Source organism: Python bivittatus, unplaced genomic scaffold (assembly GCF_059951505.1).
Source record: "Python bivittatus isolate LINGU-HERP-01145 unplaced genomic scaffold, Pbiv_v1 ctg000700_np1212, whole genome shotgun sequence".
NCBI classification, from domain to species: domain Eukaryota; kingdom Metazoa; phylum Chordata; class Lepidosauria; order Squamata; family Pythonidae; genus Python; species Python bivittatus.
The window spans coordinates 20,000,559-20,028,181 of NW_028277098.1; the positions used below are offsets into that span (position 1 = coordinate 20,000,559).

General features: G+C 35.9%; 1 protein-coding gene across 1 annotated transcript in view; it reads left to right on the forward strand.

Annotated features, from left to right (window-relative positions):
• The window catches only part of COL11A1 (collagen type XI alpha 1 chain), a 246,369-nt gene that overhangs the window by 117,729 nt on the left and 101,017 nt on the right, over positions 1 to 27,623 (forward strand). The window contains exons 27-35 of the mRNA XM_088153779.1: positions 911 to 964; positions 1,070 to 1,114; positions 3,719 to 3,772; positions 5,511 to 5,618; positions 11,928 to 11,981; positions 17,752 to 17,805; positions 24,109 to 24,153; positions 24,327 to 24,380; positions 24,474 to 24,518. Coding sequence (XP_088009905.1) covers positions 911 to 964; positions 1,070 to 1,114; positions 3,719 to 3,772; positions 5,511 to 5,618; positions 11,928 to 11,981; positions 17,752 to 17,805; positions 24,109 to 24,153; positions 24,327 to 24,380; positions 24,474 to 24,518 — 513 coding nt within the window. The remainder of the gene's footprint in view (positions 1 to 910; positions 965 to 1,069; positions 1,115 to 3,718; positions 3,773 to 5,510; positions 5,619 to 11,927; positions 11,982 to 17,751; positions 17,806 to 24,108; positions 24,154 to 24,326; positions 24,381 to 24,473; positions 24,519 to 27,623) is intronic.

Genomic DNA, 27,623 nt, shown 5'->3' on the forward strand with positions numbered 1-27,623 from the left:
CATATGACGTGCTGTTTATGTAATGGTCAATTGACCCTCTTATTGATGTAAAAAGAAATATGTGGGGTCTCAGTCCAAGGTAGAACTACCACATTTAGGTATATGTGTATAGGCAGTAGAATAAATTCTTTCTTCTTCCACTGACTTCATTTCTGACCTCCATCCTACCCCATGTGAGTTAAAAGAAGAAGATAAACATTGTACCCAATGAATTATTTGTAATCTTCTCTTGAGGAATTAATCCTTCCTACACAGTGAATTATAATCCTAATCTGGAAACTTATTCTAGCATAAATAAAAAAGGAGAGTCAGCCCATATGTGTCCTTTTTCTGTTAGGAAATATAGGAATGATAACATGCCCAACGCTATCATGGCATTTCCCAACACTCATAAATTAGAGTAAATAACGATTTATTTGATGCGATTTAAAAAAAAAAAGAATGAGTACATTAAGGTACAAAATTATCCTGAATAGCTGTATAATTTGTCATCCAATTCAGCTGGGTTTGCATGGCACAGTTTACTGTAGCCTCTGTTTAAAATTCCATGTTTATGTACCAGTACACCTGAAAAGCCTTTCTTAGTAATCACAGTTGCCATAAGTTAACAAATCTCTGGATATTTTATGACTGAATCCTTTAGATCAGGGTTCCTCAACCTTGGCCACTTTACGACGGGTGGACTTCAACACCCAGAATTCCCCACTGGCTGGGGAATTCTGGGAGTTGAAGTCCACCCATCTTAAAGTGGCCAAGGTTGAGGAACCCTGCTTTAGATTATGTTAAGAAAGCATGCTCAAAACAACAACTGCTGCTACTTTGAAAAAGTAAATGTGTAGCATCAACAGGTACGTGTCTCTTGTTTAAACATCACACAAGTATAATCTAAATGCAATCTAATCTTTTCCAGGGGCCTCCAGGTCCTCAGGGTCCAGTTGGCTATCCTGGTCCCCGTGGTGTAAAGGTACATTATGTATTATAACGTTATGTTTATGTCTGATAAGCAATCAACTTAGTATACATTTTAACCTATCTGGTCACCTGACCGTTGTCATCTGCATTTTCTTAGGGTGCTGATGGTGTCCGAGGGCTGAAGGGCGGCAAAGGCGAAAAGGTAATCTGTTAATTGTGTTTACATTCTACTGCAAAAGGTACCCCAATTAAATTGGAAAATCTAACTGAAAGTCATGTCTATTAAATTAGGGTGCAATATTACACGGTGGCTGGAAAATGACCATAGTGGCAGTGTATCCTCCTGAAATTTCTTCAGATGGTCCAAATGTACAGAAAAGACTGTTAAGAATAAATAAGAGCATTAATGACCCAGACCATATTACCAATCCTATGAATTCCTGCTCCACAAAATTCAATAGTTTTGTACTGATTTCATAGGATGCAGATATGTAATATCAAGGATATCTTGCCCAGCTGCCCTCCACAGTTAGTGCATGATCCAGGAAAGGTTGTGTTTAGTTTAAGGTGTTCCTGATAGGTGCTACTGGCATGCCTGTATATGCTCCAAATCACATTTTATTTATTTTATTTTATTTATAAATCAAATTTATATCACTGCCCAACTCCCCCACAAGGAGGGACTCTGGGCGGTTCACAGCCAAACAGTTAAAACCAATAAAAACATAAATAGTATAGCATAAAATACAATTATTAAATATGATAATTTTGCCCTTGGAATCTGGATATCTAGAGAACCAAGCTCTCTTGCATAGTGCTGGGAGAAATGAACTATTGCTTTCTTCTCCAAATATAGTCTGTAGGTGCCCTGCCTTTACTTCTGACTGGACTCCTTTCTGATTGAACCTTAGAAGCAGTGGCAAAACAATGTAGTCCAAATACATAGCATGTGAGATGAGTCGGCCATGTCTTTGCTGTTGGCTTCATAGTTCAGTACCAGAATAGAGAGAAATGAGCTGTTTTGTTAATGCAAAAGCTTTTGAAACATTTCTCTAAGTGCTTTGGAGTGTTGAGAAGAAACTGGTTGACTTAAGTGCTGGCCTGTCTAGCTGTCCTAGGCACAGATATTTCTTGAGTGAGTACTTTGGTTGTTTAGGACATTAACAGGATAAAAATGGTTTCAGCAAAAACTTTTTTGTACTTCTTTCAAAATAGGACAGAAAATTTGCTAATAGCTTATGAATAAGAGAGTTTAACATAATATCTTGGGTGGGTTGGTAAATGTTGCCTATAATTATTAAGCCCTTTTGCTAGATGTTTTCAACTGTATTAAAGGCTAACTCCTTATGTGTGGGACTGTTTCTCGGTATGGCTACCAGAAAACCAAAGAACAGTAAATACAGCAGCCCCCAGGATTAAAAATTTAGGCTTCTCTGGGTAGATCAATGGGTCTTTTATGAGTTACTGCAATTGGGATACTTTGTAGGGACAAAGTTAACCACCTGAATAATTTGATGTGATGCATAAGGAAAGTTTCATTCCTTTAAATAATGGCCAATAGCGGTAGCATCATTGCTGCTGGGAACTACATTTCCCAGGATTCCTGATTCTTGAGATGTAATTATAGCATCTATACTTGCATTAAAGATTATAGGAATTCTAAGAACATTAGAAAAACATCAGAAACAGGGATGGGCAAATCTTTTCATATTCTACAATATTTACATTTTTTTCAAAGACTGATTGGTCTACATTGCTGCAGACCAATGACTGTGTAATAAATACACATACAGTTTTTTTTTTAACTTTACAAAACTTGAAATGCATTTTCTGTACCCAAGAAAATTCATACAAATTTAACCTGCAGTTTTTTAAAGGTACATATTAGTCTGTGTTTTTGAACTGATAACTGCTTGGCAAAATTCAGAGAAAGGAAGAAAAAGGGATACTTATGTTCTAATCTGGGAAATACTAATTATACCCGGTTGTATTCAGATGTGAACTGATTGAAAGCAACCTACTTAAGGAATCCTAGAAAATATTTGCCGAGGCTCATGAGACCATGGATACATAACAGAAGCATTCTAGTGTTTGGTCCCAGTGATAGCTGGTTCATCCACCAGCATCAGATAAGATTACATAAAAAAGAGAAACAAAGACTGACAACAGAATGAACCCATTCTGAATTAGATGAAATGTTGTGTTTCATTGACAGGATGACTTGGAAATGCTGTTTCTGAACCTCCCAGTTGCAGATTTGCTGTGATTACTGCATTATGGCTATATGTAAAATATGGCTATGTTAATCAGTCCTTAATCAGTAGTGGTATCTTTTCACTTATATTCCAATTGACTTTTGAACATGAGGTGTCTGATGGGAAAAAATCCTAACACTTTTAAAGCTGGAAGTATAAGGAGGAAATTTAATAAGGAAAAGTAATGTTATAATGAAGAGCTCGATGAATTAAGAAACGAATGTTCCTATTGCCTTAAGCACCTTTCTCATTATTCATTCTTTTTAAAGCTGAAAAGTAATTCAGTTCAGCTGTGGCATTTTTTTCAGATACAGAAACTGCCATATTGCAGTAATTTGGTGTATTATGATCCAGCTTTAGTAATGTAAATTATTGTGACTTACAGCAAAATAGCTATGTTATGCTGGTCCATGACTGTAATAAAGATTTGATTTGAAAATAGCTATGGTTGTCATGTGCATTATATTAATGTATTCAAATTCTTTAACAACTTCCATTCTGATTGCTTAAGGAACTCTATTTTGTTTCCCTTCCTCCCCCACAAAAAATAGGGTGAAGATGGTTTCCCTGGATTTAAAGGTGATATGGGCATTAAGGGTGATAGAGTAAGTATTATTCTCATTTAAACACATAGAGATCTTCATTTAATGGATATGATTGATTCTTCTGAAGTCATTTACTTTCCCAAAAAAGAAGAGGCAAGAAGGCTAGGTTAGATTTATTTTATTTAGTTTATATGCTGCTCCAATCATTAACTGACTAAGCAGTTTACTATCCTGCCATGTGTAAACAAGATTAAAGCAACTGGATAACTAATAAACATTAACATCCATGAATTTAACACGATACAGCAAAATATTCCTATGCCGAGAACCATAAAAATCTATATAGTCATATATTCTTATACAAGAGGATTCTTTTTTAATTCACCTCCCCCTCAAAGGCCTGATGAAATAACCAGGTTTTGATTACTTTCATAAATCCCAGTATTGTTGGGTCAGTTCAATGCCCAGAGGAGTGTTGTTCTAGAGAAGAGAGCAGCAATTAAAAAGACCTTCATCACCAAGAATTTGTAGATGACAATATTTAGGAGAAGGAACCTGAAGGCATGTGATGTTTGTTAGCAAAACAAGAGTTTAACTTTTGTACTAGTACTGCTCTATCCTCCATTCCTCTTCCTGCCACCCCACCCAGTAGATTGGTGAGCATGAGGGCTTTTGCTAAGCTCTACTGTATTACTGTAGGAAATATCAAAAGATTCATTTGCTTAAGATGTGTATTTTATGAGCCTGCATAGTTTCTGATTTTTGTAATTTGAGGATGGGATAACTCTTTTTATTAAGGCTTTAACTGTTTATTTGTGTTTTATTAATAAGTGGAATTTTATTAATACTGGTATTTACTGTTTAATTGTTCCACATTCTCTCACCTGGGCTGGAAGGCAGCCTTAAAGTAATTTAAATGATAAATTAACCACACAACATGCGGTAGTGGAATCATTGTACATACATTCCTGTATGCTACTTCTCCATTAGCACTGATTTTAGTATGCTCCAGATATTATTAGTTATGATTCTCATTATTGATCTGAATGTGTCAGCTTTTGTATTCTTCCAAAATTGCCCTTCCATGTATAAATCAGATCTCAAATTATTTGATGCTACTACTTAGAATGGTAGTGTCATCATATGACAAATCTCAAAACCTCAAAAACTTTATAAGGAAGCAAGACAATTGATTTTCTTTTATTCAGCATTGTTAACTTGCATGTTATTTGCATATACTATTTGCAGAAGCTGATATTTTACAAAAGTTGCATATAGTTTGATACTATTGAGCAAGAACATTTACTATTTATATGTATTGATTTTTTAAATAAAATGGATCATCAAGGTGATTTTTTAAATGGATAACGTTTCAGTAATACTTATTAGAAACCTCACAACCAACTTGAAACAACTCAGCACAACCACTGTCAAGATAAAAACTGAAATCTTAAGGGATCTGTAACAAGAAATTTTACAGAAGAAGAAACTGAATGAGGATTTCTCCCTGTATCACAGTTAGTTCCAATTAGTGCCAGAACTCATGATAATGCTGATTAATCAAACTTTAGAAAAGAAAGCAGAGGGATAGCAACCATTTTGTTTTCTGTGGTGGCTCTCTTAACTATTATACTTAGAAAGCTTTAGGAGAAACTTAATCTGAATAAAATTTGAGAGAGTCAGTGGGTGGTCTTTAATTATTGTTTAGTTGTTTTGCATTCTCAACCCTGCAATATAATTCAAGCTTTACTCTATCATGGAGACAGATGGTTAGTTTTATTTACACAATATTTTTAAGGGTGAAGTTGGTCCTCTTGGGCCTCGAGGAGAAGATGGCCCTGAAGGTCCCAAAGGTCGTTCAGGTCCTACAGGAGACCCAGGTGGCCCTGGCCAAGCTGGAGAAAAGGTTAGTAATGGTTTAGTCTGATATTTCTATCATGAGAATTGACCAGCATAATACTAGCAAGAATGTGACACAAACAATTGAAGCACAAATGACATATGGAAACATTAACCTCATGTGTGAAACGTATATGTAGGGGATCTCAGATTTGTCATAAAGGCCTACATTAGAACTTATGAGAACATGTATTTATTTATTTACAGGATTTATATGGCCACCTATCTCATATGAGTCTCTTTACATGGTGAAAAGACAACTCACCTTTTTTACATGATGACTATTATGTCAGTGAGAGGTGTAAATTGGAAATCTCCCACTTAAAACCAAAGTTTCTTATCAAGGAAGAAGAAGAACCCAATTCAATTCAAACAGTAGAGCAGTGGACCAAAGGCAGCTTGTAGAGTCTCCTTAATATTTTCTTTTAGTTTCTGAAATAAAAACCATTTTCTTATCACCAACTCTCCATTTGCTGTCTCTGTGCATCTCTATTTAATCTATTATGATCTCTGTGTTTTATTTTAAGAATTCTAAATAGAGAGTAGTGATAATACCCTAAAAGTGATACTGAATATGTATATCTTTTTCTGAAGCATATACAAAACTATAATGAACATCTTTCTCCTTGAACAATTTTTATAGAATAAGTCCATCTCATTCTATCATCCTTTAATTGATTATTGCTGGATTGTTTCTGATTCTGATTCCTGTCTATACATTTAGGCAAATTCTTCCACCTTTCCCAAATTACTTCCAGGTGTCCTTTCTGCTTGGTGTGGAGATAACCTTTTGTTCAAATACATTTCTGCTTCATTGCATCGTTGGCCTGATCAAAGACATGCTTGTTTATAAGGATCTTTTGAATGGCTTTCTCCAGATGATTCCCCTTCCATGTAAAAAAGAGAAAGGAAGGTTATAATTTGATGCTAGAGAGCTTTATAAGCTGTCATAAAAATACTTTAAAAGTCAGATCATTCATTTCAGAAAATATTCCTTTCAGCTTCACTTAACTGTTGGGAGCTATTTGGAATTAATGATCCTTATAATGTTTCAAGACATTTTGCCAGCTGTTAAAAAGGTCATGAATAAAGAACACCACTATTATAATTATGCATAAATGGAAGCATAATTGGAAAGTCATCATTGAATTCCCATTAAATTCCAATTCCATAAAAACAGGAATATGTGAGACTTATTTTCTCCCAAAACCTAAATTAATTCCTAGTGAGCTACTTCTGTGTGGAAATATTGTGACAGATATAGAATTTGATTCAAAGGAGTGTGCGAAGAAGAAAAATAGCACTTAATGCAATTTTGCAAAGGCTTACATGAGTGTATCTTTACATGAAGCTGTAACAGGTTGGTAATAGAGCAGTCTCCATCTTTACTTGTTCCACAGCTTGTGCAGGGATCATAGAATCTCAGAGATGAAAGAAGCCATTGAGGCCGACCCTTGCTCAGTGCAGGAATACTAATTAAGGTATCTCTGATAGATGGCTATCTAGCATCTCCTTCAACACATCCAGCCCTTCCCCCTTGCTCTCCTGGTAGTTGGTTCCACTGTCAAACTACTCCTAGTGTTAAAACATTTTTAAGGTTTCTTTAAACATTCAGCCAGAATATGTACTCTGCATTCCATACTTTGGGTTAGTAGAGAATAAATCTTGGCCTTTTCCTGTGTGACATCCGTTCAGTTATTTGCAGTCTGCTATCCTTCTTATTAAGGTTAAACCTAGCCAGAACCTTTCCACAAAGGATTTGGCTTGCAATTCTCTGATTGTCCTCACTGCCCTTCCTTGAATTTATTCCAGTTTTTTCCTGAATCCTTTTGGATCCTTTTAAGTTGTCATATTCAGATTGGAACGAAAGGTGGGCTGGCACTATTACTTTCCATGATTTGGGAATGGTACAACATACTTTTGAAACAGTCTAAAACTATGTTTGTCTTTGTAGGCAAACCATTCTGCTGTCTTTTATTCAGTTTGATTATAAATTGAATAACTAATAATTACAATATGATTGGTCCAGTCAGCCTACTGTTCATAACTGGCTGTGGAACTCATACCCTCTTGTCAAAGAAAACAACCAGGAGATGTGCAGCTGTACATTTTCTTTATTATCACTTTGCTTTTACCATCTTTATTGAGCAGTTGGTATACTAATTCTGTTACCTACTTTTATTCTGAAATTGCCAAAAGCGCCCTTTTTTGTTGTTCTTTGCCTTCTTTGTCAACCAAGGCTTGTGCTGAACTTCTGATGCCATCTCTACAATTTTGGACTACCTGTGCACTCTAGCCAACCAACCCTTCTTTTCACATACTGTATGTAACTTTTTTGTTATTTAAAGGTCATCATTGGGCAACTACATTGGCTTTCTTCAACTATTTTACTTTTTTTTCCTTGCTGTGATTATGATTTTAACACCCTCTATTTAGAGGGTATGTCCACCATCTTGAGTTCTTTTTCCCTTCAGCTTCTCCTGACATGAACATTTTCTTGTCATTGCCCTGAGTTTATTGAAATCTATTTTCTTGAAGTCCATGGTTCATGTACAGCTACACTCAAATTTAGCATTCCTTAGAGCCAGGATTTCGAATCACTTTTCCTACCTGGAGTTTTTGTTTTAGTTTCAATTTTCTTGGAGAGGAAGTGAAACAAAAAGAACAGCTTGGAGAGAGGAAGTGAAACAAAAAAAAGACACAAAATCCAGGAAGCCATAATTCTTTGAATTAGTTCACTCTACCCAAACATAAATATTTGAGAAATAATATTAGAGAGAATGCTTACTCTAAAAAAGGTAAACAAAAGCAATATATACTCAAACCATCTTACATAGTAACAATAATTAAGTGTATGATATTTAATTACAAAAACATTTTTTAAAAAAAACATTGGTTTATTCACATTTAGGGGGCCAATAATCTTTCATATTTCATCTTTTAAATAATTTTCTAATGAGTCACAAAAGCTAATGCTACAAATTAGAAAATATAGATTTAAATACTTAGCACATTTCAGAACCCCAGGAGCTAGAGCTAAGAAAAGCAGCAATTCTAAGTTAATAAAAGTTAAGATTTAACATTGTTTACATAGGCATAAAGTTGATTAAAAACATGAATTTCCTTTCCTCTTGAATGGAATGTTTTTACAGTTTCTTACGAGATTAGATCTCAAAAGGATCATGACTGTGTATAATGTTCAGGCCACTGGTTTTCTATATTAAAGATATCAGAAACATCATTATCATCATCATAGCAATAATAAGAATAAGTCAATTGCAAAAGGCAGCTTTACTTGGAACAGCTTATATCCTGTGACAATATCTTTAACACCATCAAACAACAACATCTGCCTATCCCAGGTCCTTGGGAAGGACTGGATAGGTGGATAAAAATGCCAAATTCAGTCTAAACATCTGGCTGACTGTGTGACCAACCATAATAACTGCTGCTGCTCTGAAAATTTGAAAAGTGAATATTTTATTTCAGTGTAAAAGGAAGGGGGGATTTCAGGAAGTTGACATATTTAGCCAAGCCCTCAAATTCCTCCAGGTCCCATAGTAGTTTCTCATTGCTGTTTGTGTCTCCTACTGTCATATATTTTAGTATATTTTCCTTTCAGCACAATGATCCTATTAATTCAATATGCTTAACTGGATTGGGAAAGGGGCTTGTATGTTGTGGGAACACAAAAAAGGTATCGGTTGGCCCTGTCAGCCACTGGGGAGTTAAGTTAGCTCACACTAGAATTCCATCATGCAAAGTGTTAAACTAACTCCAGCCAGTTAGATGTGTCATTGGAATACCCAAAAAGAACTGGAGCGAAAGTGCAGCTGAAAAAGCAAACCTGTCCATTATTGAATTCCTGCCAAGGCTTGGTGGCACACAACACATCTTCCAAACTCTGGTTGGCAGTAATGGTCAAACAACACCTGTTTGCACAGTCAGTTGTGAAGAGCCTAGTAAGGTAATGAAATTTTGCCAGTATTCTCTCAGTGCAAAGGTTTAAGGCATATTAAGCAATTCCTAAAGAAATTGGGTAGGGACTCTGTATTCTCATTATGTACCGCTAGAATCACTGATAAGGAGATTTGATTTGCTGGTGGCTGACTTAGTTAAGTGTTTTATGGGAACAGGGGCAGTGTAATGGTATAAGCAACATGACCCTAGCCCAAGAGGTTTTGCATTACTTTTGCATTATGTGACTATTCACATTTGGTTCCATGAACAACAAAATCACATAATCAATTCAGAAACTGATAGCTTTTGGAGAAAATACAGTGCTGCCAGACCTTTCATTTGCTCAAAGAGGACCAAATGCTTTGTAGAGCACAGACATGTTTAAGAAAAGCCTCAACAGTACTTAATACCACTCTTCTGGGGCTAGTAGAGGATGGGAAGGGCCCCAAAGAGATCACAAACAGAAGGCCACATGGTTAACTTACTGTCTCTCATGAGCACAGTAGTCATAAGCAATGCTATCACTACTATGCAGGTACTTCTGAAATTTCTATTCACCATATTACCCTATTCATCATGCTCCCTACCCTACAGCAGGGATGGGCAATCTGAGCTCCTAGTCACTTATGGTCCCCAGCCAAAATTGCCAAAGCTCATTGACATGGTTTCCCATCTTTTTGAAGAAGGAAACACAAAAAACTAGGCATGGTATCATTTTGAAAAAGAGTTCTTGCCCAAATCTCCCCCCCTCCCCCCAACCCAGGAAAGATAGACTGGCCCATGTGAAGTGAAATTGCCCTGCTCATTTTGCATATTTCTCTTCTTATTGTGGCCATCCCCAAGACTGTTAAGTGTGCTTCCTAGATGCCTGAAGGTTGCCAATCTTACCTTCAGGGATCATCACTAACTCTCCTTCCACCCTTCAGGATAGCTTTATTGATGAACTATTGTTTTTGAGCAGTGGAGTTTTTATTTGATATTTGTTTTGATTTCTAATATGTTCAGCAATTTGGCTGAAGATACTAACATCCCATCCCACTCTCTCACAAACACTGAGATTATGATTATGAGATTATGTGTATACAAGCAAAGATAGCTCTTTTATATCACTTTTAGTATTTGGAACAATTCTTCAGCCCTGCAGTTAAGAATTTCTTCCATATTGTATTTTGAATGAAGGAGCAGATGCTGTTCCCATGGCCTTTTGTCGCAGTATTCTGATTACCCAAGTTCCCATTCTTGGAAAAAAATGTGTTTGCACATCAGAGGAGAGCATTTTTATGGGACCATCAAGGACAACTACACTTTCCCCTAAGTGACTACAGTCTTATTGATGGAACCACCTGAAAATAACTAATAACATGAAATGTTAGCTTGAATGTTCAAATGTTTTGTAACTAAGGTGATTTATCTGACCAAGTCAGGAAAGATTATTTTAAATGTGGAGGGAAAAACATAGCATAAAGAAGCTATTCTATGGTATATTCTGGATTAGCGTCCATTAACTCAACTTTTGCCTGCTCAATGTATCTTACTCCTGGCATTACCAAACAGTATGGCCATAACTAAACAGAACTTGTGTGCAGCAAACTTGAAAAATGAAGGAGTATAGTAACATAATTGCTGTTATATGGAAGATTATAAAATAGGATGTTTATAACATCTCCAGTGCTACTTACTGTTCTTATTTATACAGAGACTCAGGTTACATGGAAACAAATGTAGGATTATAACTTTCAGTGTTCATTTTCTGATTTAAAAGATTTAAATATTTTATTCTCTCACACACACACGTACACACATGTATATACCTACCCAGCTTGAAATCTGGCTAATTAGGCTAAGTTTGAATTCCAGAAGAATCAAAGGAGAAGCCCACCATGCACAATGCCTCATGCTGTGTGATGTCCCCAAATCTTACAGTTCTCATCCACTTCTATGACTTTTGATAAAGCTTGGTCAGTCAATTTTTGTCGATTTTTCCTCTTGGGTACCATCAGCTCATCTAGTTCACATAGTAAACTTTGCTTATTTTGAGAAATGTTCCTTGATGAATCTTCTTAAAGGTCCTCATTCTGGTGTTTTCCCACATGCTGCATACATTGAAATACTCCAGAACCACCCTTTCTTCCTCTGTGGCTTACTCTGAGCATATCTCATGTACTCCATTTTTCATAAATGTCTTTTCTTATCCTCACAAATACAAGACGTGTGTGTGTGTGTGTGTGTGTGTCCATCCATATAGCTACAAATCAGTAAGTATGATGACTACATAGAAGCGCTAGTTACACTATGGGAATATTTGGGAAAAGTAAATGAGAAATTAATATTTGTTTGTTTGTTTCTTTAATTACAGGGTAAACTTGGTGTTCCCGGTTTGCCAGGATATCCAGGAAGACAAGGCCCTAAGGTAAATTTGCTACAGTATTAGGGAGGTATATGTTATTTAAGATTTAATACTGTGTGCATATTTGTTTAAGTGAATGGATGTGTATTAGTTTATTATTTGGAATTTATCCAGATGGAATTATAAAATACCTTTACTGCAATCTAAACATTATATACTGTTCTCCTAATAGAAGCTAGTCCAATAATTCTGACTGGATATCCTACTCTGGATAATTATGTTGACATTATGTTGGATAATTATGTATACTAACAGGCATCAGTCTAGAAACCAGGAGACTGTGAGTTCTAATCCCACCTTAGGCACAAAACCATCTGGGTGACCTTGGGGCAGTCACTAATTCTCAGCCCTAGGAAGCAGGCAGTGATAAACCACTTCTGAAATCTTGCCAAGAAAACTGCAGGGACTAGTCAGACAGTTGCCAGGAGTCAACAACGACTTGAAGGCACAAATAAACAAACAAAACTCATCCCTACATATTGTATATGGATATGGCATGTTTTTTCATGTATAGTAAGGATTTACTCATAAGAACACTTATTTATAACCACTTGTAAAATATGATCTTTGTTCCAATGTATGGTATTCCAATTCCTTCATCCTACTGATGGGGCCGTCTTTTTTTTTTTTTTTTTTTGGATTTATAATTTTACATACCTGTCAGCTCTTCAAGGCAGCCCAGGTCAGGAAATCAACTCCATGAGATTAACTGGAACTATACTTTACTGATAGAGCCTATAGGAATAGTTTTCCATGGTCATCTCTGTGGCTCTCCATCACACCACAGGCATATGGAAAAAGAAAAAAGAGGTTAAAAAAGCAGAGAGCACAATGGCTCAGTCATGACTCAACAATTTAGAAGTCATCCTTGGAACACCTAATCTGAAAGGTTTAAATCAAAATGGGTAATTAACTTTTCCGGGGTTGTTCAAGTGAGAGAGTCTAGTAGGAATCTAGGAGTTTAAGCATGTTTTATCATCCCTTGAAAGAAGATGCAGACATTCACTTCTGATGTAAATTTTCTACATGTCAAGTACTTCTATGATGTCTTCTAAAAACACTAAATAGAACATCAAAGTGAGTCTTGAAAGGGTTTTTAAAATGCAATCTTAAATCCATTAAAATTTTAAACATTTCCTGGTAGCAGCATTCTACAAGAAGCCCTATGAAGATGAACAGTTCTGAAACAGTGGTTTGAAGTGGGTTTCAGATTCTGGGTAAAGTGTAACATTAATAATCTATTAAATTGTGCTAAAGTGGGGAGAGAAAGAAGGGAATTTCAGAAAAATAAAATATGGAAATAGCTCTTGATTTGTTAACTTGGACAGCACTGTCCATATCTATGTGTCTGTTTATGTAGATAAAATAATTGATCAACATGGATGTCCTATGCATGCTTTAATTTATTTAATTTATACCATTCAAAGTATAATTTAAAAATGCATTATTTTACATTGAAAAGAACTTTATGTGTAATTGTCTTGAAACCTGGGAAGGTATGTTTATTTTGGATCTTCTGTTCACTTTGTGCCAATGTGGTAATCTATTACTGCTACAGAAATAATTGATCAAGAATATTCAGTTTCAAATGTAGGGCTTTGATGCACTTGGCTTTTAATCTAAATGCTTGAAATTTCAGTTTTTTGTGAGATGAGGACTGTCATTTCTTCCCCAATTTCTTAAGATCAAAGCAATCTTACATTATTCAAAGTATGAACACAAATGATGGTTGCATCAAAAGAAATCTTGCTCTTTTTTCTCCAGAGATTTCAATATGAATTTTCTTCATGCTCATAATATTGTAGAACTGAAATTAATGTGCAAGCATTGCCCACTATTTAATATTTTCAAGTCTGACTCTTGAAAAGTATTGGCACAAAAGTGTATTATTATCTCCAGGGGTTTGAGTCATGAATCCATGTATTGCCTTTATTTTATGGGGGTACTATCCCAGGTGGTGACAAAACCAGAACTATTTCAGTTTAACTTACCAGCAATAATTTGTTTTCACAGTAGCTGTCGGAAGCACAAACATTGCAATAGTTGGCAGACACTTCCATTGTGTTGCTGGCTTTTCTGCTGTCCCAATCAATCCTGAAGATGTCCCCAAAGTGCCATAACATTTTTTGTTGTATTATACTTAACAGATATTCTGTTGTCTTTACTTCTCTAGACTATTTAGTATTTGAAGAATCCTTTTCCTTCTTCACCTATCCTTTGAAAATATACACTCTTGAGTCCTCTTTGTTTCCTTTTAAAGCACCTCCTGCTATCCTTACTCCTTCATTCTTTAAGTCCTTCTATCTACTTTTCCAAAGCAACTCTACAATTTGAGTAGTTCAAGTAATGGCAACTAAAAACAATTCCTCTGCCACAGTCCTAAAAATAAGAGAAATAATGATTCAGGTCCCCTATGTCACAGTTCTTCGGTCATCTTCTCCACAGTCCATGCTGTAGTCTTGGCAACATTTTCAGAAGTGATTTGCCCTTGCCTTCTTCCTAGGCTGAGAGAAAGTGACTGGCCAAAGGAAGGACTAGAACTTGGCTGTGTGCCCAAGGAAGGACTAGAACTCATGGTCTCCCGGTTTCTAGACCAGTGCCTTTAACTATTATGCAAAACTAGATCTCTATCAAAACATTTACTTACTATTTTAAGAAGTTTTTAAGAATTTGATTGTTCATTACTGTTTACTAGAAAGAATTGAAAATGTTTCATAATATATATAGCCAGGATAATTTTGAACAAGTCAGAGTTGTTTGCTTTTCATTTTCATCTGCTTGCATGTTGGATTGCTATAATTATGCCAGTTATAAAACTTCATTTAATTTCAAAAATAAATCTGAATTGAAAAGTCACAGTGATCTCCATTATGGAGACTTTGGAAGAAATATTTAAACCTAAACCTCTTTGTCCTATCATTTTAATCTCCAGTATCTGGAATCTAGACTATGTAGCTTTATCTTTTTCAATTGTCCGATCTTTGTCACACATTCTAAATAATGGCAGATTATATCAGGATTCTAAAAGTTCCTATTAAAGAATCAGAAGAAAAAGTAGAGAAGGAAAAAAGAAAGCCAGGAATGAGTGCAAGAGATACTTAGCCAGAACCCATCTTTACAGTGCTTATTGTGATCTCTTGTAATCATGTAAGTAAAGTGAATATTTATGTAAAATTGAATTTTTATTGGCACCACTATGCATTTTCTTATTGCTTATGTTACCAATGAGGAGAAGTAGTTTTAGGAAAGTTCTCCACACTTTACTGCTGAGTACAATTTTTGTCTTCTTCCTCACCACCCTAAGTCCATTTATACTATCCTCTACTTCTATAAATTTTTTGTACTCCTTTATCACATTAGGTTTATACCATGAACATTCCTGCCTGTACTGCCTAGATAATATGAAAAGACATGGGGTACATGAGAAGGCCTTGTGTTGTGTGTTTGACCTTCTTGGAAACACTCAGGTCAGACAGATGAACATTTTCCTCTTAACCCTTATTCAAAGAGCAAAATTAGCATACACAGCAGTTCTTATTTTCAAAAGATAATAGCAGAAACCTCCTAGAGCATAGTTAACATTTTTATAGGCTACATTTGAGTTGAAAAATAATAATACAATATTTACACAATAAAAGTGGCTTACAAATATGTTTCATTAAAATTCTTCATAATACTTAAGGAATCTGGAACAAAATTCAGACCAACTACTGAATCATCATTCCCACTACTGTTTTCCAGGTTGGATGATGACAAAGTGTTGAATTAAAAAAGAGAAACTCCCATTGTTCAAAGTCCTTCTTTAGCTCCTGCCCTGGCTTATATAAGATACCAGGGTTTGGAAGTGGTATACAGTCTATAAATTCAACTCCTACTAAGTGTGAATTAGCATTGCTTTGCTAGTCTGAATCTATTCTTGTATATTTGGAACCCTTTTTCTATATTCAAACCTAGAAATGAAATAATAATAAGTCTTTTAGTGGTAGGAAAAGAACACATTTTATATGAGTAGAACATTTTGCATTAATTTCTGAGCATAAATATTCTTTAGTAATCTTCCTGATGTTTCACATTCAAGCCCAGTTAATTTCTTTCATTAAATAGCATCTATCTACCCATTATGAAAACAAACTGCCTATAATCCATTATTATTATTGATACAAGCTTCATCTGGTAGAAACTTTAGTAGCGTGACCAGCTATGCTTGCAATTATGTCAACGAGACGTTAAAAGTATTTTTCCCTGTGCAGCTGGCATTATTTAAAAATTTTCATTGAAGTTCAGGCCTAAATCATATTAATTTCATCCTTACGTTTGACTCTCACTTGAAATAATTACACAGTAATAGTTAGCTTGCATGATTTGTTCACATAGTTACCAGGAGTCAAGACTGACTCAAAAGCACTAAAAATGAAACAGTCATAAAAACAAAATCAAAGTAGTAGTGCAGGACATTATGTATTAGGTGTGTGTGCGTGTATGTATAGGTGTACATATAGGTTTAGGTATAGGCATAGTACTGTATATGTATGTGTATATATATGACACTTAGTTTAGACTTGTTGATAGTGCTGCTATCTGTTCAAAAGGCAACTTTGTTTTGTTTGTTGGATTTTATCAATGTATATTTTCAAGTATTCAAAAAAAACCTTTAGTTCTTGGTTAGCTGACTGTTGCAGATGATTGCCCTTCAAAGTCTACACCTAGAATCATGCAATATACTGAATTTAAGATGCCATTCATATGGTAATTATATTATAGGAATTTTTAAATCATTTTTTTTATTTTTAAAAAGATACTCTTAATAAATAGAGTATCAAAATATGATATCATAGATGGATGGTATATATTTCAGTAGGTGTATATTCCTAACCACAATGATCCTAAAATGACAAAACGTGTGATGCAAACTCAGCAATTTTTTACTTGTGTCACAGTGTCATATATACTTTTCATCACTTACCCCCCTCCTTCTGTAGACACCAGTCTTCTAACAATTCCAGTAAAACTAAATCAATTATGCAATTAAAATCCATTATACAACATTCTGTGGACATCTGTTCTCTGTTGTCTGGGTTATGTAAGTTAAGTATGGTGAGTTTGTGCTTTATATTCAAATTATTATAATGGTCCTCATCCACTCTATCATTCTGTGGCTTGTTTCCATGAATGGTGGCTTCATATGTCATCAGTTTTCAAAATAAATAAATAAATAAACTCACTGTTAATGTTTTACTGCATTCTGGACTTGAACCATTATGGTAAGTACCTGAAAACTGTTAATATCTCTAATCATGCTTGGATTGTGTGATTTGAATAACATATATTGCAAAGAATACATTTTATGCAATTTATAGTTCATAATAAAATGTGGTTTACATGCTGAAGTTCCAGATGAAATACTTGGAATCACCAGGTAGGATAATGAGACATTTCTGTCTGAAATTCTGGAGAATGGCAATGGAGATGTTGAATAAATAGATAAATAGTCTGATGGTATAAGACAGCATTCTATGTTCTACCATGCTGTGCTTCCAACGGCCTCCCAAGTCTGAAACATGTAGATACAATATGAGCCCTGTTGATTGCATTTGCTGTTAAAACCATTGGGTTTAGTTTAAAGAACTCTCTTGTAATTGGACAGTAGAAAGTCCAATCAAATCTATTATCATCCTTAGAGTACAGTATTATAATCTATCATAAGTATACAGTGTGTAGGGCTTATGAATAATGTATAACAATTAAGAGTACACTTGTAATTTCTTTTGTGCAGGGATCTACTGGGTTTCCTGGATTTCCAGGTGCTAATGGAGAGAAAGGAGCAAGGGTAAGCCATAGCAGTTTTCCTACATAAAAACTTATATAGAATTTGATTTTGGGTACATTAAATAAATTGGAATGTATCTCTTCAATATTATAACATTTCACCTGCTGGATGGTACTCAAACTAAAGCAAAAATGAAATGATGGCAATTCAGAAGGATAAGGATTTTTTAATAAGGAAATTAATGTTATACTTATCCATTATGGCTGCAATGTAAACAGAGTAGAGTCCTATTATACACATATGCAGCTCCATATTAAAGAGTACTGCTTAATATGATGCCACTACACAAGTCTGACAAAGTATACAAGCATGGACATTCAAGTTTATTTTTTTTTCCTCCTATACGTGACAAATGAAAAGGAGATTGATTGATATGATTTATACAGCTGCCCATTTTGTGCAAATGACTCTGGATGGCTTACAGGGATTAAAACACAGAAAAACCCACAACATGTACCCCCCAGCTTGCAAGGATAAACAATAACTCCACTACCAGAAAACAGCACATTGATCATAGCAGAACTCATCTAGCCACCTGACTCAAATGCCCAGGAAAACAGTCAGATCTTCAATGTCTTGCAAAAGCTTAACAGGGTTGGGGCCACCTGAATCTCCAGAAGGATGCTGTTCCAGGTACTGCCACTGAGAAGGCATGCCCCGGGTTCCAACAAGGTGGTATTGCTTGATAGAAGGGCCCCAGAGTTGAAGGTATAATATACCCAGAAGAAGGTATAATCTGATGGCCAAACTAAGTATTTCATTAAATACATACAGTATTGTGCAACGTTTTAGGCAGGTGTGAAAAAATGCTGTAAAGTAAGAATGCTTTCAAAAATATATATTGTAATTGTTTATGTTTATCAATTTATAAAATGCAAAGTGAGTGAACAGAAGAGAAATCCAAATCAAATCAAAATTTGGTGTTACCACCCTTTGTCTTCAAAACAGCATCAATTCTTCTAGGTATACTTGCACACAGTTTTTGAAGGAACTCAGCAGGTAGGTTGTTCCAAACATCTTGGAGAACTAACCACAGATCTCCTGTGGATGTAGGCTGCCTCAGATCCTTCTGTCTCTTCAGGTAATCCCAGACAGACTCAATGATGTTGAGATCAGGGCTCTGTGGGGCCCAAACCATCACTTCCAGGACTCCTTGTTCTTCTTTACAGTGAAGATAGTTCATAATGACCTTGGCTGTATGTTTGGGGTGGTTGTCCTGCTGCAGAATAAATTTGGGGCCAAGCACATGCCTCCCTGATGGTATGGCATGATGGATAAGTATCTGCCTGTATTTCTCAGCATTGAGGACAGCATTGATCCTGACCAAATCTCCAACTCCATTTGCAGAAATGCAGCCCCAAACTTGCAAGGAACCTCCACCATGCTTCACTGTTGCCTGCAGACACTCATTATTGTACCGCTCTCCAGCTCTTCGGTGAACAAACTGCCCCCTGCTACAGCCAAATATTTCAAATTTTGACTCATCAGTCCAGAGCACCTGCTGCCATTTTTCTGCACCCCAGTTCCTATGTTTTTGTGCATAGTTGAGTCGCTTAGCCTTGTTTCCACATCAGAGGTATGGCTTTTTGGCTGCAGTTCTTCCATGAAGATCACTTCTGGCCAGGCTTCTCCAGACAGTAGATGGGTGTACCTGGGTCCCACTGGTTTCCACCAGTTCTGTGCTGATGGCACTGCTGGACATCTTCTGATGTCAAAGGGAAGTAAGCATGATGTATCTTCCATCTGCTGCATTAAGTTTCCTTGGCCGACCACTGCATCTACAGTCCTCAGCATTGCACATTTCTTTGTGCTTTTTCAAAAGAGCTTGAACAGCACATCTTGAAACCCCAGTCTGCTTTGAAATTTTTGCCTGGGAGAGACCTTGCTGATGCAGTAGAACTACCTTGTGTCTTGTTGCTGTGCTCCATCTTGCCATGGTGTAAGACCTGTGACATGAAACTGTCTTCCACAACCTCAGCCTAGTAGCAGAGTTTGGCTGTTCCTCACCCAATTTTAAGCTGCCTACACAGCTGTTTCTGTTTTAGTTAATGACTGTGTTTCAACCTACATATGAAATTGATGATCATTAGCATCTGCTTGGTATAATGGTTAATCATACACCTGACTCTAATCCTACAAGATCCCTGACTTCGTGCAAGTGTACAAAGTGTGCAAGTGTAGGAACTGATGCTGGTTTGAAGCCAAAGGGTAGTCACACCAAATATTGATTTGATTTGGGTTTTTCTTCTGTTTGCTCACTTTGCATTTTGTAAATTGATAAACATAAACAATTACAATATATATTTTTGAAAGTATTCTTACTTTACAGCATTTTTTCACACCTGCCTAAAACTTTTGCACAGCACTGTATTTTTAAAATGGAAAGAGCATTTGCAGATAATTATGGAGTGTGAAAGGGAAATTCGACTCCCATGCTGAAACGGTAAAAAATTGTTCTTCTGAAATGGTCATATGCTTTGGGGAATAAATCCCCCATGATATTATTGAAAAGCAGACTTGTCTGCAATTGAACAAACATAGAACAAGCTTCAAAACAAATCATTTTTAAATGGACCCAAGACATCAAGAATGTGTTGTTTAGTTGAAGATGGTGGGTACATCTGTAATGCAGACTAAGCAAATTCTCTAAAATTTATCTATTATTCTATCAGTATCCATAAAGCTCAGCTGGATGTAGCTGATCACTTGTGATAGCACTGCACAAAAGTTATCAAAGGGGAAAAGAGGGTCTGACAGTTATACTTCATAGTAGCTTAGTGTGCCATTAAGTAAGACTGAAATAATGTATATCATTAATCTGCCTATCATTTCATTTTATTTAATGGAAACAAAATTTATCACTTTAAATGTGTAGATACAGAGTTCCATATGATGACTGCTTGCCACATAAATTGGCAAAATGATATTCATAACTAAAGGGGACTCATGAATTCCTAATTGCTTGCACAATTCATTTTTAAAAGAATGGGGATCCCTTCTTCACATGGAATTCTCTGAATTCTTCAAAGACATATAAATATTATATTATGTATATGTGATGGGTAATAAAAGTGTTCAAATTTAAAAGCATCTAAGAAATGCCTATTATGCAGCACATCTAGTAATAAAAGCAGATGGAGTATGGAAAGAGAAGGAAGAGAAGATGGTTGTGAGAAACTCCAAACCCTCTCTTTTTTTCAGTTTATCAGTAGATCAAATCTCTCAGAATTTAAGGTAAAACTGGGCAACTGTTTGGTTGTCAAGGGCTACATGTAACTTTTTTGGGAAGACTGAGGACTCTAAAGTCAGTGTGGCTACTTCACATCAATTGGTGAAGCTTTGAGCGACTTCTTTTTCTTTTTTCTTATAATATGTGGTACAGTTTTCATCTGATTTTCAACTCAAACTGGCAGGAAACCCAACCATTAATTTTCAGAAGTAATGCTCTGAAGGAACACATACATCCATACACCTTATATATGTATGTATGTATGTATGTATGTATGTATGTATGTATGGTTGTTTGTATGTAATAACATGATGGAGATTTTAGTATTGAGTAATTTAGCTTAGGACCAAAACCTTTACTATAAAACTATTACCCTGATGTATATTCTTTCTTCATTTTTTTTAATTTCCAATGTTGTATTTAATTTTGAAGAAAAAGCAAAATAATCATAATGTTTTAACATTAATATCCAAATTATAATTAACATTGATAGAATATCCAATTCCTCCCCCCCCTTAATCTATATTCAATACTCTAAGGCACCTAAATAATAGAATATGAAGAAACTAAATACGTTATATAAATATCATTGTATTGAAATAACATATTGTATTAAAACTGAGAAGATAGAGCAATAGATGGTCTATATGGCTAGTTTTAATAATATGTCAAAGGATTGAGCTATATTAACACGTTATGGATATATCTTTAGTTTCTTCAAATGTCATTCATTTAATTACGATTCTGTATATTCTTTTCTGATTATATTAGCACTGTTATATTCTTGGTTGTATTTCATAATATCTTCTGGTTGTTATATTTCCCTAATAACATATCAAAACACACACACACAAACACAAAAGAAGCATTGGTCCAAAGGAAACTCTAAGGGCCACAAAAAGGAGACTTGGGCATAAGCATCTTGTAGAAACCACAATGACATCACATGCATTATGATGTTATGTAACTCATGGCACACAATGACATCATGACAATGTGACATCATTTGCATCCCATCTCCCTCTACAGACATCAAGGGCTTAAATCCACATGATTTAAGAAATGGATCACTGTAAGGAGAGGAAATGCACATTTCAATCAATTAAGAAAAAAACAGTGGACTGGTGTTTTTATTTGCAGTTAGATCAGTTGTTTGAAAGGGGAATTGCCTTCATTTGGCTGTATACCTAAAAGGATAAATAGGTTTTGCACAGAAGGGAGGGAGGGAGGGAGGGAGGGGACATGACAGTTATCATTGCAACTATATAAAAAATTACTACAACCCAGTTTTTAAACTACAAATTGAACCTTTGGCTTCAAATATCTTTGCCTGCTGGGCTAGGTTTATTTATTAGAATGAGCTTCCTGCAAGGATTTACAGATTAAGCATCATCACTGAGGTACTTTTTAAATTTAGGATTATAAACTTTTATTAATTAAAATTGTAGTATTGTATGCTTGTTGGTTTCCATCATACTAAAATCAAACTTGGTGCATTGGTCCTGACAAAGTAATCACCGTCAAGATCCAAATAGACATCAGTTCTATGAATGCAGTTAATGTGCTAATTTCTTGTTATGCAAAGAGGAGCCACAGAGAAGCTAAGGAAATATGGGACTAGGCAAACGGGGAGAGGTCAGCTGAACCTGAACTTTTCTTTTCCTTGCCACACGGGACTGTATTTCTGAAGCTGCTTCATGCATTTTAAAGGCATGCATTTCAAAGGAGCCAGTGGAGACTTCTTTTGAAATGCAAACACCGGATTCAGACCAGCAATTTGTGCTGACACCATGGGGGGGAGGCCCTCCCTCCCTCCCTCCCTCCCTCAGAGTCCAGAAGCTGTTCAGGAAGTTTCCCCACAGCTGTATTTGCATAACATGAAACAAATATATTAATAGCATTCACAAAAATTGATGTCTATCTTTGTCCTTATTGTAATATTTTATCAATTATAAAAATTACATCCTACCAGCTGAGCTCAAATCTGTGGCTGTGGGACTTTCGGGTTAAGAGTGGGGCATTTTTCATTTACAGTTGTCAGGGAGCATTTCTGCTTCCTTAAATTCTAAAAACGTCTTTCTCTCTCCCCACACACAGACACACACACACACTTTCTTCCACTACTGGGGAGATGGATCTAAAATAGTTCAGCTTGCTTACTCTATGGACTCGCAGTCACTGTCTTGATTAAAAGAAGCCCCTCAGAAGAGAAGCCTTAATGGATTATACTGAAGGAAGGTGCTTTGAAGTAGCTGTCTGTTTTCCTGAAATGGAAGTAGGATTGGCAACGCTGCCCAGCTCATTTAAGGCACTCCCAATCGATACTTAGGGAGGGAACATCGTGCACAGCCTGTGATGAGGTTCTTCTTTGCTGGCTTCATTGAAATGAATATCAAAGGAGCTAAACAAGAGCATTTTATTGACAAGCATTTTGAAGGCACTTGTCCCTGAGAGTGTATGGAGCAGTAAGGACTGCATTTCTTTCTTGATCATAATCACATATTTGGCAATTTCAGTGATATATTCCATACCCATTGGAGAAAGAAATGGTGAAAATGCATGTTTCAGGTCGAGGAATGAGATTTAAATGATTCTTCCTGAAGGAAGTAGACAAATTGAGCAGCCAAGAATAATGGATAAGAAGGCAGAAAAAAAAGCTAAAGAAAATAATAACAGTTTCAACAACATATTTATATGATAACCAAAGAAATAAGGATAAATTGTAATACGACTATGAAAATACATGTTGTTTATTAAAATGTAAACACTAAGGAGATAGTTATATTAGCCAGTTTCTGAAGTATTACAGTTCTACTTTCCCTTTTTATAGTACTATAGTGAAATGTCTTTCCAGGAAGATGGATCTATTTTGGAGAGCCTTCCCTTATTTGATGTTGCCATCTTACTTTTATTTTTTATGGTGTGTTGTGTTTTTTTTTTTTTTAACCTTAGATATTTTAAATTGTACTTTTCCAAGTGAGCTGTTATGTTCTGGCAGCATAGAAATATACCAATAAATCAATAGATAATCTGCCCCAGTGCCCAGATTAATTTCTGTGAACTTTGTTTGCCAGGGTTTACATGGCAAACCAGGTCCAAGGGGACAACGAGGACCCACAGTAAGTAATATGTTTGTTTGTTTTTAATTTAATGGTATTATTAACCCTTAATATTACTGCATGCATTTTTATTTGATTGCTATCCATGCTGTGGTCAGCAACTTGTGTTTATATTCTCCTATACAACAATGTGCAATAAAAATACTATTTACATATTTTCTCCCACTCACTAGGGACCACGTGGGTCAAGGGGTGCAAGAGGTCCAACTGGAAAACCTGGCCCAAAGGTAATTTGACAGAATTGAGGAACTAATTCTGCTTTTAGCTTTTCTCTTGCTGCCAATACCCATCTCATTTTGAAATAAATTGTTCTTTTCCAGGGCACTGCTGGTGGTGATGGCCCACCTGGCCCGCCTGGTGAAAGGGTATGCAAGGAAAAATTTATATTTCGTTTTTCTTTTTCTGTGCTCAGTATTTCTCAAGAATTAGTTTGAGTGGCTATTATAACCATGTAGATGTAAACACGATACCAGAATGAAATATGTCCCCCTCTCAAAAATGAAACATTTTTTCTATATGCTAGAAAATGGATGGATGGATGGACAGACAGACTTACACACACAAACATTTTTACACCTACATCATACTTTATATTTTGAAAGTGATATGTCTATTTTATTTCTTCTTAAATAAATATGGTTTGTTTTTGAGATGATTTATGCAGTATCTATAACACAGCAAGGAAAACAAGTTTCCAGACAGAAAGAAATTATTCTGATATGATAGCTTTTATTATTTGTACTGTAGCTTTCATAAGTAAATAAGTTAAATAGGATGCCTGTTTAAGGTGGTATTCATTTTAATAAACTAAAACATTTTATCAATTAATCAAGCCAATTAACAAAGCCAAAGTATAGTATCCACAGAATGAAGATTTGACTAGATGTTTATTAGTCGACTACCATTCTATGGATGAACAATAGTGGGTTCTTACTGCTATCCTTGTGAACATTTGCAGGTTGTTTCATAGCACCTTTTTAATGACACTCCTATTATGTGAATTCTGGATTTAGGTCCAGAGACAAAACTTTGGCAGTTCGCAAGACTCAAGTGGGTTTTTCTCATGGTCCCGTACCCCTATGACTGGGAATGCTCCAGAGATGATAGAAGGCTAGAAGCCCTATCTCAAAGTAATGATTTCACTGATGTGGCAATATATAGTAATTGACTTAAGTCTTAGCATCCCTGACAGTGGGATGTGGGATACAAACTTCACAGATATTAGTGAAACCTAACCTGCAGAGTCCTAATCTCCATTGCTGAAATGCAGGTGTATAAAATGCAGAAAAGCTGTCACTTCTGCTCTCTTGTTAATGTTTAGATTGGATACATGGACAATGCCATCAAACAGTGGCATACATCTTTTTCCAAATCATTTTATGCTGCCTGTGATGCATATCCGAGTAGAGCTATCTCACAGAGCAGTTGCTTTGCAGAAGGATCTTCCTCCCCATTGTGGTGAATAAGTGAGATCTTATGGGTGGGTTATACTCACATCTGAATCTACAGGCTTTTAAGAAACAGGCACTTTTGGACATTTTCAGATCTTGTATTGTATTCAGTCCCTTGCATTGGGTCTGAAAGCTTAGTGGAATCTGACTTGGAGCTTAATTTCTGGTGACTTGCTAGGCAAGAGCTGTGCCACCATGGAAGGGATTTATGGCTTATTGCTCCACCAGTGTCTGTTGTGTCTTTCAGCACATTTCTACAAAATGTAGCAGCAGCAATTATTGGTTTAGTTTGCAATTCACAAATGGAGACACACCAATTTGCCAAAATGGACATATTTCCAGATGTTGTGATGCAGTTGAGAACTTTCAAAACAGTGCACATAAATATGGTGCTTGGTGAAGAACCCAATTTATGAGGGCTAATAGCTGACTCTGTGGGCATCTTTCTAAGCTATAGTCTTTTTCTCTGAAACTTGTGACACAGAGTGACTTCTCCAAACCTTGGTGTCCCTTAGATTTCAACTCACAGAATTCTCACCAATATCAATGCTGACTGGGGAATTCTGGGAGTTGGTCCCAGAATTGGGAGATTGCCAGTGTTGAGGAAGGCTTGCTTGAAGTTTCAGAAGTAGAGTGGTAGCTGTAACATCTGAGTCCTGGAGCAAGAGTTGCAAGTTCCTTTGCTCCCCAAATGCTACTTCTCTATTCTCTTGCCTCTCCCAGGTAACTCTTGTCTATGGTATCCAACTTTAAGTATGTTGTTACGTTGGTTTGAGAATGTAATTTGTTGGGATTTGTAGTCTGAATCATTACCTAGCTCCTATAAAGCTTTCTGAAAATGTTTCACAAGAAAGTTTGTTCTGAGCTTCACTTACTGTTTTTGTACCAAGAAATGGATTTGGATTAAGCTCCCTATAATTTTCACTTGCCAACAAGATTGCTCCTCTGAACCTACCCCATAGAACCCTGTGCAGTGTCTTTCATTTTCCCAGTGGCTGCCTATAGCTGAACCACAACAAAAGCAGGACATAATGTGCCCATGTCAAACATGGATCTGGCTCATCCCTTGCCATTTAAATTTATAGGACCTGTTGAAATACTTCCTCTAGAATTAATTTCATCACCTTGTTTGCCTCCTGTTGCTCTAATACAGGCTCCAGCTGGCAGGAGGCTGAGCATCTACAGAAACTGACAATGAAATGATCACAGCTTTTTCTTTCATCCATTCTGTATTCAATTGACTGCATCCTGTTTGAGTGGTAGAAAAACAATATAAGATTTTCCATAAATATCTCCCTAATCATAAAATGAAATGGGCATGATTTTACAGTAATACCCAAAGGTAAACATCACACCTCTGCTAAAAGACTATTTGACAAAAAGAATATTAACCACCAAGGTCTGGGAAGCTTTTTATTTACACAGAAAATATATTAGACAAATCTATTTAAAATATGGTGTCTACCTCGTAAGTCAGTATTCAGCATGTTGTGAAGTTTTATAGTCTTTGTCATCATCTCTATACTTTATGATCCATGTTGACATTTGCTGGGAGGCTAATAGATGAGACAGAGGATAGTTGACAGACTACCCAAAATTTATTTATTTATGTAATGGATTTATAGGGCCACTCAACTCAAACAATGTGCTTATATCAGCCTTTCCTGAGCTTTGTGTTGCCCAGATGTATTGGACCAGCTCCCGAAATCTTTGGCTAGCATGGCCCCGAATAAAAAGAATTAGATTATCTTATATCAGGAAGTAATTTTATCTATTTATAAATTATTTTATTATTTTCAGAAATAATATGTTGACAGAAGAGACGCATAAAAAATTATGACTTGGACTATAAGAGGAACAAATTTGTTAGTCAGATCTGTTTATTTGTTAGATTTATATCTTGGCTTTTTTCTGAAGCTCAAGGTGGTTTACAGGGGGATTTCCATTTATCTTATACCATAGCACAGGGTTCCTCAACCTTGGCAACTTTAAGACGGGGGGACTTCAACTCCCAGAATT